Source organism: Bos grunniens, chromosome 12 (assembly GCF_055505025.1).
Source record: "Bos grunniens cultivar Pamir isolate PY7600 chromosome 12, Bosgru_T2T1.0, whole genome shotgun sequence".
In the NCBI taxonomy this organism is placed as follows: Eukaryota; Metazoa; Chordata; class Mammalia; order Artiodactyla; family Bovidae; genus Bos; species Bos grunniens.
In genome coordinates, this window is record NC_141176.1 from 72,850,059 (window position 1) to 72,863,224 (window position 13,166).

Consider the following 13,166-nt stretch of genomic DNA (forward strand, 5'->3'; position numbering starts at 1 on the left):
GACAAAATGCTGTGGTGTGAAATGGTTTAACTAATGAATACACAGAGATTTGTTAAAGAGGCTTTGGGGAATCGGTGTACATTTTTTGCCTTGATTATCAGATCACTTTATTGTACAGGCAGTGAGGCCATGATCTGGATTTTTGCTGTGGGGTAGAGTGGGGGCTCCCCCATCCTAAGCTTCTGGATGGTTCTGGCTACTTTGGTAGCAGCCAGGGGCAGGAAGGAAACAGCAGGTGGTCGTAGTGAGCACCAGTGATTCCTAGTTGAAGGGCTGCAGTGTGTGGAAACTGACAGGGAGAACTGGTGATTTTCCAACACTTAGTTTATTTATGACTTTCTGGCAAACAGAAAAAAACAAGGGTCCACTTTCAAAATTGCACATGCAGTGCTGCCTTCTTTATCAATGATTGAAATGTTCCTGCCTCCATGGTTCCTTGGTCCTCTGTGCACATCCTCCCGTATCAGTTTGGATTAGTCAGGAAAAAAGAACCCCACCATGGGAGAGGGAGTTCCATTCAGGGAATTAGTTACATGGATGATAAGAGTGGGGAAAGGCAGAAACAGCAAAATGGCGATGGGTGAGACAACCCAGAAATTAGCAAAGGCAGGAAACTGTTCCTGCCCGACAGCCAGGAGGACTCAGGAAGGAGATGTCTGTACCAGAGGGTCCACTCCCCAGAGCAGAGCTCAGAAGCCTGGCTGCTGTCAGAGTGGGGACTATAGGGAAAGTGTCTAGATTCTGTAAACTCCTCTGGTCTTTCACGCCTGTGACTCTGTTTTGCCACCTGCGTGGTGTTCACCAACTTCTGATTAAGCGCCTGCCATCTCCATCAATAGCACAGTAGGATAATATGTTCCCAAATAGATAAAACCACATCCCTGTGCCAGTTGCATGTGGCAACTCACAGAAGGTGCCTGACCTATCCTGAGAGTTTCTCATACCTTATTCCGGTAGATTTACCTCCTGCTTCGTATTTCTCGTCACAGTACTCTTGAAGCATTTATGGAAAGCACTAAAATTCCATTATAAATACCACTCCATGTGATTGCTAACACATATTTTTTAATGACCCATTACCAAATTTCTTTTGTACCAAATTATGCAGCATTTTAAAATGAGCTATTTTGTTTTTCTTTCAAGAACTTAATAACATGTTCTCAGATTTTTGTGCAACTTGCATTGTAAAACAGAATAGCCTGTTATGTTGCCCTGGCCTTGCCTATGGAAGGACTGTGCCCCTTGCTGGGGTCATTAGTAATTATGGCTGTCAGGTTAGATCATGGGTGAGAGATCCCTGGGACGGGGGACACAGACATTGGGGTTTTAAAGAGAAGCTGAATCTGAATGAAGCCCCTGCTGGGTTGGGAGGCAGGAGATAGACATGAACTCTGTAACCTGCTCCACTAGACAGCCAGGTAGGCAAGTGGGGGCAGGTCTCAGGGACCCAGGTCTCATTCATGAAATGATGGGACTTGGTCTCAGTCTTGAAGCTGTAAAATAAATGGTCCTGTGGGAGCCTCCATTTCTTCATGGGGCAGGGGTTTTCAACTACATCTGGTACAGAGTGGGGGCTCAGCTGATGATCCTTGTTGAGTCAGCATCCCCTGAGTCTGGATAACCAGGAGTTGACTGGACCTCTCCAGTACTCTTGCCCGGAGGATCCCATGGACGGAGGGGCCTGGTAGGCTGCAGTCCATGGGGTCGCTGGGAGTTGGACACGACTGAGCGACTTCACTTTCACTTTTTCTCTTTGATGCATTGGAGAGGGAAATGGCAACCCACTCCAGTGTTCTTGCCTGGAGAATCCCAGGGGCAGGAGAGCCTGGTGCACTGACGTCTATGGGGTCACACAGAGTCGGACACGACTGAAGTGACTTAGCAGCAGCAGTAGCAGCAGCACGTCTGAGCTGCTGAGTGCTGCCCTCTACTGGTCTCGGTAGAGTAGTGCCCCATCCTGAAGCCTGAACAGGGAGGGAACTCAGTGTCTGACCCTGAGAAACAGTGAGGGGTGGTGACAGGGAGCTGATGTTGGTATGTGACTCATTGTTTTTTAGTCATAACTGAGTGATAAGTAATAAAATAGGAACCCTAAGTGGCAGAAAAGAATAAAGAAGTGGAGAAGATTAAAAAATATTTCTTATGTTTTAATATCCAGCTTCTTATTGGTAGATTCATAGTTTCTTTAAAATTTGGGGCTAGTGTTCTTGACTAAGCAAAATAATTGTCATTTTTTAGCATGTAAATGCTTTATAATTAGTTCATTTCTTTCCGGATAAATTTTTCATTTTGAGGAATATCCAGACTTTTAAATTCAGAATCGTGTTTTTAGTCTTTGCAGCACTTTAGAATCAAATGTCAGCATTCGTTTTTCTTTTTTTTAAGCATTGGCAGCTATTGACAATTTTCTTAACACTTACGATATGTAAAGACATAATGAACCTGTAAATCTCTCAAGAATGTGACTTGTTATTGGCACAATGAATACTTTGTCCTCCGTTGCATTGGGTGGGGGTACTAGCGCATGTATCTCCTTGGTTTTCATTGTTATTTTGTTCCTTTGGGTTTCCCTGGTGGCTCAGACAGTAAATAAGCTGCCTGTTTTTCTTCAGTAGAAGTACTTTATTATCCTCTGTTCAGCCAAGACAGGTAATGTATGTAAATACATATAAAATTGAGGGTTTATCTCTTTGATTCATCATGTTATAATTAACTTATTCCCCTTTTTTGGTTGTTGTTGGTGGTGGTGGTATTAAATTAGAGCTCTTGTTAAAAATTAGAGCTTGGACCATTATTAATAGCACTTAATTTGCCAGGAGGGACTGTTATATAAAGTGTACCCCTTTGCTTGCTGAGCACTACTGAGGTTCATTCTTTATGAAATGAAAGTGGAGAGATTAGTGGAGATTTCAAATTATTTAATTACAGGCCAGGCATGCCAGGAACTTATGCTGCCACCTTGTGGGGGTTGATTGATGCTTTTGAACTGGGGTGCTGGAGAAGACTCTTGAGAGTTCCTTGGACAACAAAGAGATCAAACCTGTCAATCTTAAAGGAAATCAGTCCTGAACATTCATTGGAAGGACTGATGCTGAAGCTGAAGCTCCAACATTTTGGCCACCTGATGTGAAGAACTGACTCATTGGAAAAGTCCCTGATGCTGGGAACAATTGAAGGCAGAAAGAGAAGGGGATGACAAAGGATGAAATGGTTGGATGGCATCACCGACTCCATGGACATGAGTTTGAGTGTGTTCTTGGAGTTGGACAGGGAAGCCTGGCATGCTGCAGTCCATGGGGTCACAAAGAGTTGGACACAACTGAGTGACTGAACTGAATTGAACTGTGGAGATTAATTAGACAGTTAAAACCAAGGGTCATGATGAAAACTTATAAATGATTAAAAGCCTCCCAAGCTGGGTATTCTATTAAGTGCATTATATTAATAAGCTTATGTGCATTATTCAGTTTGTGTTTCAGGCAGGTGCCTTGTCATTTCTACTACTAAAATTCTGTGGGTGTCTAGAGCTATGTCCTTATGAAAATCTGGTAAAAGAATGAGCCTTGTTAACCCCCAAAGAGATATGTATGATTGGATGAAAAGGCCTCCAGGACTTACTATCTTAAAATAGGAAGGGGAAAAATGTGGATAACATTAGCATATCAATGACTATTATGTAATTTTCTCTACCTTCTGAAGTAATGTATGTTACTTTATTGAAATGGGCACATTTGTATAAACTTTAATTTGCAGAAATCAGGAACCCCAACCCTACAAGACCTTTTCTTTACTGCCAGACCCGGTGAACTGTTAGCGGTGGTTGGACCTGTGGGTGCAGGAAAGGTAAGTTGTGATGCCTTTTGTCAGCTTGATGCAACACCACTGTCCTTGTTAAATTTTCAGAGTTGAGCCCAGAGCTGTGTGTGACACAGTTTGAATTGGATGTACCTAGAACAGCGTTTCTCAGACTGTGTTCCATGGAATATTAGTTTTGCAAGAAAGTTTCATGGTCAAATAAATCTAGATAAGCACACACTGTGTTTTCTTTCTTGGTGCTTCACATTGCACAGTTGGGGACCATTGTCAGGAATTTGGACTTCTCAGTGAATGAAATTATTGATGTGACAGCTGTTCAGGTTGGATGGAAACAGCAGGGACTTATGTTCATCATAGTGGCCCCTCTAGGAGGTCTGGAGGTGGTGAAGGCTCTTCCAGGAAGCTCTGAGCATTTCCTCATGGGATTTGATGTGATCCTTTCAGTGCACGTGTAGTGAATGTTCAGCCACGTGCTGGAGCTAATGACACAGATATGAGCCAGACCCCAACATCTCCACCGTCCAGAGGCAACCAGGTTCCAGGGCAAGACAGATACATGGGCAGTTTATCTCAGCCCAGGGTGGTGAGCACTCTGATGGTGTAGACACAGATACGTCACTTCTGTGTGTCAGAAGAGATTTGAAAGACGTGCACTTGCACTTAGTGTCCTGTGTTGTGAAACAACAAAATACAGAAACTTAAATGTGGATGTGTACATGACAGGGTGATGATTTCCTCTATATGGACTTTTGTTCTTTAGACACAACTCATTTCAGAATTCTTTTTTTTTTTTTTAATTTTATTTTATTTTTAAACTTTACATAATTGTATTAGTTTTGCCAAATATCAAAATGAATCCGCCACAGGCATACATGTTAAGTAATCATCTTTGGATATATTCTTCACACATAGCTTTTTTTTTTTTTTCCCTTAGCTCGGTTGTGTCTTTTTTTTAAATTTTATTTTATTTAACTTTACAATATTGTATTGGTTTTGCCATATATCAAAATGAATATGCCACACTGATGTATAGAACTGTCTTTCAGACTCTGTGGGAGAGGGAGAGGGTGGGATGATTTGGGAGAATGGTATTGAAATATGTATATCATATATGAAACAAGTCACCAATCCAGGTTCGATGCACGATACTGGATGCTTGGTGCTGGTGCACTGGGTTCAGGATGGGGAACACACATAGCTTTTTAAGGATAAGTGTCAAATGAAGGATACCTGGATGCAGAAACAACTGCACTAAACATCAGATACATGATATACACATCCTGCTGGGCTGCTCTGCTAGTGAAGGATGTTAAACATTCTTAGTTTTTCCTGAGTGTAGTGCTTCTTTGGGAGCTCCTCTTGGGCAGAGGAGATTGTTATAGTATTTTATTAATATTCTTTATCAACCATTCATTTGCATTGACCAATAGAGTTATTTTAAATTGTTTTGTCCAAACTTCCAGGGCTGTACTTTATCCTGTTCTAAATGCAAGTGTTCTATTGTGTATCAAGCACCAGGCTTGGGTCAGCTGTGCTATGGGATGTGTTTCATCCTAAGTGCTGCCTATTTATGTGTGTGTATTGCCGTCTGTTTCAGTCGTCACTGTTGAGCGCTGTGCTGGGGGAGCTGCCCTCGAGCCAGGGGCAGGTCAGCGTGCATGGGAGGATCGCGTATGTTTCTCAGCAGCCCTGGATGTTCTCAGGAACTGTGAGGAGTAACATTTTATTTGGGAAGAAATATGAAGAAGACCGATATGAAAAAGTAATAAAGGCTTGTGCTTTGGGAGAGGTGAGTAAGGACTTTTGAGTAGAATTTCAAATGACAGACTTGGTTTAAACTATCAGTAAAGTTTGTTGAAAGTTCCTTTTTTTTTAAAGTTTGAAAGATCATTCAGTGTTGTTTAATATTTACACCAGTCTTCTGCGTGAGTGTGCAGGCATATATGCTAGTCCTTCAATCTTGATGTCATAAGGACACTCACAGAATGCTTTGTTGAGGAGGGAGTTGTTTCACTTTGTGAAGTTTCATTCACTTTTAACTTATTTTCGTAGTGGACAATTACAAAAATTTATAAAATTAGAGTGTACAGTGTAATAAACCCTCATGTGCCCACTCCCCAGCTTCAAGCAGGAGCAGCTGGTGGCCAGTCTTGCTGCATCTCCACCCCTGCCCTCTGCCAGCCCCACCCCCACCCCAGGTTATTCTGGAGCAGATCCTAGACCTCAGATTAGTTCATCTGTAAAGCATTCAGCTCAGCTGGTAAAGAATCTGCCTGCAATGTGGGCAACCTGGGTTCGATCCCTGGATTGGGAAGATCTCCTGGAGATGGGAACGTCTACCCACTGCAGTATTCTAGCCTAGAGAATTCCATGGACTCTATAGTTATGGGGTTGCAAATAATCGGACACGACAGAGTGACTTTCACTTTCACAGCTTCCCTGGTGGCTCAGATGATAAAGACCCTGCTTGCAGTTCAGGAGATGTGGGTTTGATTCCTGGGCTCAGACGATCCCCTGAAGGGAATGATTACGCACTCCAATATTCTTGCCTGGTGGGCTACAGTCCATTGGGTTGCAAAGAATCAGACACCACTGAGCGACTAACACACAAATATTTTACTAGTTTTTCTCTAAGAGATAGGAGAGCCTTTGGAAAACACATATTAGTTCATCTGAAGAATAACCCAAATTCCTCAATATTATCAACCTTCTAGTTTACGTATTGCTAGTCATCTCACTGAGAAGTCTCCTTTACCATTGGTTTGAATCAGGCTCCACATGAGGTCTGCCCCCTGCACTTGGTAGATACCTCCTCATTCCCTTTCAGTCTCTAGATTTTTCTCTGCACTTGGTTATGACTGGTATTTTTATTTAAAGAAAAGAGAATGCTTTAACATTTCTTCTTAATACTGCATTGTTTCACTGGGGGAGAGATTGTTTTCAGAAAAGACTGCATTTCACAGAAAATGTCAAGGTGAAACTCTGAAATTTAGATGAAATCAGTGAATGAATGGTGAAAATGAAATTACCTGATAAGACAATATAATCTGGCAAAAAAAATAAAGAAAAATGTAAATACTGATAAATACTGTGTTACTCTCTTAGGTTATAAAAATCTAAATGATAGCATTAAAGGGCTTCTCCTCAGGGCCTGTTCAGTACAGTGTGTTCTTTTGTACTGTAGAAAAAGATTGGGACAGTCTTTCAAAGGTGTGGTGTTGAAGGCTCCAAACTTGCTTTGTGAAGCAATAGTAATTTTGCCTGAACAATGACCTGAACATCATAGATTGTATCATATGAGCAGCATTTTGTGATGATGTGAACAAAACAGAATTGCTTGTTTAATGCTCTTGTTTCTTTCTCCTGGGTTGTTGTTAATGGGAGATCATTCTTTTGTGGAAATGATATTGTTACTGAGTCCACTCTTTTCATACTTTGGACTCAGTAACAATATCATGAAGCACAAGCTGGAATCAAGATCACTGGGAGAAATACCAATAACCTCAGATATGCCGATGACACCACCCTTATGGCAGAAAGTGAAGAGGAACTGAAGAGCCTCTTGATGAAGGTGAAAGAGGAGAGTGAAAAAGCTGGCTTAAAACTCAACACTCAAAAAACTAAGATCATGGCATCCAATCCCAACACTTCATGGCAAATAGATGGGGAAACAATGGAAACACTGACACACTTTGTTTCCTTGGGCTCCAAAATCACTGAAGATGGTGACTGAAGCCATGAAATTAAAAATGCTTGCTCCTTGATAGAAAAGCTATGATCAACATAGACAGTATATTAGAAAGCAGAGGCATTACTTTGTCGACAAAGGTCCATCTAGTGAAGGCTATGGTTTTTCCAGTAGTCATGAATGGATGTGAGAGTTGGACCATGAAGAAAGCTGAGTGCTGAAGAATTGATGCTTTTGAACTTTGGTGTTAGAGAAGACTCTTGAGAGCCCCTTGGACTGCAAGGAGATCAAACCAATCCTAAAGGAAATCAATCCTGAATATTCATTGGAAGGACTGATGGTGAAGCTGAAATTCCAATACTGTGGCCATTTGATGCAAAGAACTGACTCATTGGAAAAGACCCTGATACTGGGAAAGATTGAAGGCAAGAAGAGAAGGAAAGAACTGAAGATGAGATGGTTGGATGGCATCACTGAATTAATGGATGTAAGTTTGAGTAAGCTCTGGAAGACAGTGATGGATAGCGAAGCCTGGCATGCTATAGTCCATGGGGTCTCAATGAGTTGGATATGACTGAATCACTGAACTGAATCCAAGCTCACTCTGCTTGCTGCAATGTAGGCCAACAAATCTGAGATGAGGTGTTGAGGCAAGGAAGGGACTTTATTCAGGAAGCCACTGACAGAGAAGATGGCGGGTTCAGTATCAGTATCAGTTCAGTCGCTCAGTTGTGTCTGATTATTTGACAAAACGTGGTCCACTGGAGATGGGAATGACAAGCCACTTCAGTATTCTTGCCTTGAGAACCCCATGAACAGTATGAAAAGGCAAAAAGATAGGACACTGAAAGATGAACTCCCCAGGTCAGTAGGTGCCCAGTATGCTACTGGAGATCAGTGGAGAAATAACTCCGGAAAGAATGAAGAGACAGAACCAAAGCAAAAACAACACCCAGTTGTGGATGTGACTGGTGATGGAAGTAAAGTCCAATGCTGTAAAGAACCATATTGCATAGGAACTTGGAATGTTAGGTCCATGAATCAAGACAAATTGGAAGGGGTCAAACAGGAGATGGCAAGGGTGAACATTGACTTTGTAGGAATCAGTGAACTAAAATGGACTGGAACGTTGGACATGGGTGAATTTAACTCGGATGACCATTATATCTACTACTGTGGACAAGAATCCATTAGAAGAAATGGAGTAGCCATCATAGTCAACAAAAGAGTCCGAAATGCCATACTTGGATGCAATCTCAAAAACGACAGAATGATCTCTGTTCGTTTCCAAGGCAAACCATTGAATATCATGTTAATCCAAGTCTATGCCCTGACTAGTAATGCTGAAGAAGCTAAAGTTGAATAGTTCTGTGAAGACCTACAAGACCTTCTAGAACTAACATGCGAAAAAGATATCCTTTTCATTACAAGGGACTGGAATGCAAAAATAGGAAGTCAAGAGACACCTGGAATAACAAGCAAATTTGGCCTTGGAGTACAGAATGAAGCAGGGCAAAGGCTAACAGAGTTTTGCCAAGAGAATGCACTGGTCATAGCAAACACCCTCTTCCAACAATACAAGAGAAGAATCTACACATGGACTTCACCAGATGGTCAACACTGAAATCAGATTGATTATATTCATTGCAGCCAAAGATGGAGAAGCTCTATACAGTCAGCAAAAACAAGACTGGAAGCTGACTGTGGCTCGTATCATGAATGCCTTATTGCCAAATTCAGACTTAAATTGAAGAAAGTAGGGAAAACCACTAGACCATTCAGGTATGACCTAAATCAAATCCCTTATGATTATAGAGTAGAAGTGACAAATAGATTCAAGGGATTAGATCTGATAGAGTACCTGAAGAACTATGGACAAACTTTTATGACATGGTACAGGAGGCAGTGATCAAGACCATCCCAAGATAAAGAAATGCAAAAAGGCAAAATGATTCTCTGAGGAGGCCTTACAAATAGCTGAGATGGCAGGTTAGCACCTCAAAATAGCCATCTCATCAGGGGCATGAGGTCCTGTTCTTCTGTGAATCAGAGATGGTTGGACATGAGGAAACAAAGTAAAAAGATAATTTAATTCTTGTGAATATCTTATAAAGTAGCAAGCCTCATGCTGGGAGATAAGTTAGTTTCACTTCCTTATAACCCTTCACAGGTGGGCAGGGTCAGGCTATCTCCTTGAGGCAGGCATTGTGCATGCCTGCAGTAACAAAAACAGCAAGATAAGGATACAGTCACAGAAGCAGATCCAGTATGAGTTCAAAATTAACCCTTCCTGGTTACAGTATCAAGGTAGCAGGAATGAGCTGGATTTTTATTAAATGGTGTTTATAATGTGGTGATCCAGTGGTTAAAACTCCATGCTCCCAATGCAGGGGGCATAGGTTCGATCTTTGGTCAAAAGCTAAGATCCTACATGCCATATGGTGCAACCAAAAATTTAAAAACAATTTAAGAGCAAATACATGGACTTTCCTGGTGGCTCAGATGGTAAAGGATTTGCCTGCAATGTGGGAGACCCAGGTTCAATCTCTGGGTCCAGAAGATCCCTGGAGAAGGGAGTGGAACCCACTCCAGTATTTTTGCCTGGAAAATTCCATGAACAGAGGAGCCTGGCACGCTATAGTCCACAGGGGTCGAAAGAGTTGGACACAACTGAGTGACTAACGCTACGCTACAAATACTGTGTAAGAAAAGGGGGAAGCAAAGGTAAACAGTGAGAACAGCAGCTCCCATTCAGAGTCTACATGCAAATCATTTTCTCTCTCTCACACGTGTGTGTATACACACATAAGAAGGTATGTAAGTTATTCTTTATACTTGTCCTCGATGTTAAATTCCTCATTTTTGTTGGTAAAGCTGAAGCTTGGGGGATGAAACAGCTGTCCTTAACATTTGGAGGTCAAGTTCAGATCTGTTTCTGCACAACTCTAGACTCCATGCTTGTACTCGGTGCTGTGCTTGCTTGAGGAAGTTTAAAAGAAAGAACTTTTCAAAAAGCAGGTGATGGATGACGGTGGAAGGTGGGATGTGGAATAAACAGATCTCAGGCATTTTCTCTTTACCTTAATCATCTCCAGCTCCTGATGCCCACATCGGACTCCAAAGATCCGGGCCAGGTGTGAATGTTTCTCTCATGACCTTGCCTTTCTGGTGAAGCTCAGCCCTGTCTTTCTGTCCCACATTTGAGCATCTCTGGAGAAGAGCAGCTGTGGGACAGTGGCTACCATTCAGCATTTTCCTCAGGGGCCGTCGTTCTCCCTGGGGGGCGATGCTCTGCTGCAGCCACGTGGCATGACTGGACCAGTACCGAGGACAGTGTTCTGAGGCTTCCCTCACCCTGGACCATCCATGAAGCAGATTCTGTGAGAAGGGGCCCTGCAAGACTGGGCTGCATAGCGATTCTTCTGTATGTGATGAGACAAATATTTACAAAGATGGACTGCTCTCCTGTTTGCATGGTCAGGACGGAGAGTTGGGGCCCCTGGTGCCTATTCTCTCCTTGGCAGGAAGGTGGCCTAGGGCAGAGGAGTAGTGAGAGGGGAGTCCCAGACCCGGCTGTGTCACTCCTGCTCTCACTGTGAACACGTCCTGTTACCTGCCTGAGGTTTCCACAGCAAAATGAGGACACTGATTCAGCGGTTTTCCAAGAGGTTTTTTGCTGCTCTGAAATGTCCTCTATGACTGATTAGCAATTAGCAAGGGGTTAGCAAGGTCTTTGCAGCACTTGGGAACCATTTAATGAGTTATGAGAGCCTCTGCTTATCTCATTTTGGAATCCATGTGTCAGTGGATGAACTTGAGATGGTCACAGATAGTAGAGGTGTCTAGAGTTATTTTGGGCTTCCTTGGTGGCTCAGTGGTAATCTGCTTGCAACACAGGATCCCTGGGTTGGGAAGATTCCCTGAAGGAGGGTATGGCAACCTCCTCTAGTACTCTTGCCTGGAGAATTCCATGGACAGAGGAGCCTGGCGGGTTACAATCCATGTGATCGCAGAGAGTCAGACACAGGAGTGATTAAGCAGCAGCGGCGGCAGCAGAGTTATCTTGGCCTGAAGATACAGAGACTGCACGTGTAGTAGAAAAGGTTTGACCTTTAGAGAAAAATAGTCCTGGATAGTAACTCCCGGTGTTTGTCTCAGTCTTTTCTCTTATTACATGGTGGAGGGGTGGGATTACCCTAAAGGCTACAGACCATGCCTGTGCAATGCAAACAAATCAGGGTTTCAGTTAATGGTAGCAACTGTTACTAACACAGCCTTTTCCTCTTCATTCATCCATACTTAAATGCATATAAATATTATAAAGATTTCTCCTTACAGTTCTCCCTGTGCTCACATCTTCCTAATCTTGGAGGAAAAAAAATAGTTAAAAAAAGCAAAACTTTTTGTATTACATGCTAATAACTAGATGTATTAAACTAGATCTAATTGAAGTAAACCTTTAAGCTTATTGAGCTGAAAACTTTTCTGTAATAAAATAGGGAGATATGAAGTAATCACATTGGGAATATCAATTCAGGCTGATGAGATAACTCTAAGGTCCAGGAGTCAGCAGGCTCAGGGATTGAGTCTCAGTTTCTCTAATTACTAGGAGTGTGATCAGTCACCAATAGCAAGTTATCAATTCCTGTCCTTTTTCCATTTATGGAGAGTTTTCCTACACTTTAGATTCTCACAGCATCCTTGAGTTTAGTGACTCTTGTTTCTACAGCACATTCTGTAGAACAGGAAAGTGAGACTTAGGAGATCAAAGGATTTGTTTATCATGGAGACCCCGGTGTGCCACTTGCTTCCCCCCCAAATTTGCTAAAGTAGAGACAAAGAAACGAGTGCTGCTTGTCTATGCCAGGATCTGTCCAGTGATAATTACAGGCCGTCTAAAATTTCTAATATAATAACTGTGTAACTTAAACTTGATTGTTATTTTGTGGTTTTGGGGATGTTCTTATCATCTTTTTTATTTCCCCAGGTACTCCGGGGAAAATAAACAGATTTGTCTATTTATTTCTTAAATAGTATTCAAATAAAACTTATGATAGATTCCCTTATTCTCAAATCAAAGCTTCATATCCTTAACTTTGAGTGTTTTCTGCTTCCATGGGCAAGCGTCCACTTGGTTTAACTGATCTGCTCCGCTCCGTGTTCCTTGAGTACACTGTTTCCCTTTAGTTTTTCCTGTCCAGCCTGCTTTTTTTTTTTTTTTTGCCCTGCTCCCTTTTCTTGTATAGTATCACATGAAGACTCCAGTCAGGTCTTATTCCTTCTGTGAAAGTGGGAAGCTGACACCATGTTCAGCAAAATTGGAAATTTAAGACACACTCATTCTCTAATAAATCTAGCCCTGTGCCTTCACCACCCTGGCCACTAGCTCTCATACTTATGTCTCTAGCACAGACCTTCACACTTGCATGTCCAGCTGCACTGTGATATCACCGTGATATCATCTCACCTTGTCCACAAGTGAAGTCTCCTAAACCGACATCCACCATCTTCCCCAACTCAGTATATGGAGACCCTGTCCTTCCCTTTCCTCATGTCTCAGACACCACAGTCCTCCTCTTCTCTTACATCCCACTCCCATCTGGTCAGCAGGTCTTACAGACTCCACCTTCTAAGTGTGTCTGGAGTCTGACCCTGTTGCCCC

The 13,166-nt window shown here is 42.3% G+C and overlaps 1 protein-coding gene across 6 annotated transcripts in view; it reads left to right on the forward strand.

Annotated features, from left to right (window-relative positions):
• The window catches only part of LOC147361890 (ATP-binding cassette sub-family C member 4-like), a 162,588-nt gene that overhangs the window by 42,679 nt on the left and 106,743 nt on the right, over positions 1-13,166 (forward strand). For all 6 annotated transcript variants that reach the window (XR_015138358.1, XR_015138359.1, XR_015138360.1 and 3 more), the window contains exons 10-11: positions 3,754-3,843; positions 5,414-5,605. Coding sequence is in view for 3 of the 6 variants with exons in the window: in XM_086330209.1 (XP_086186335.1) it covers positions 3,754-3,843; positions 5,414-5,605 (282 nt within the window). In the remaining 3 variants the exon portion in view is untranslated. The remainder of the gene's footprint in view (positions 1-3,753; positions 3,844-5,413; positions 5,606-13,166) is intronic.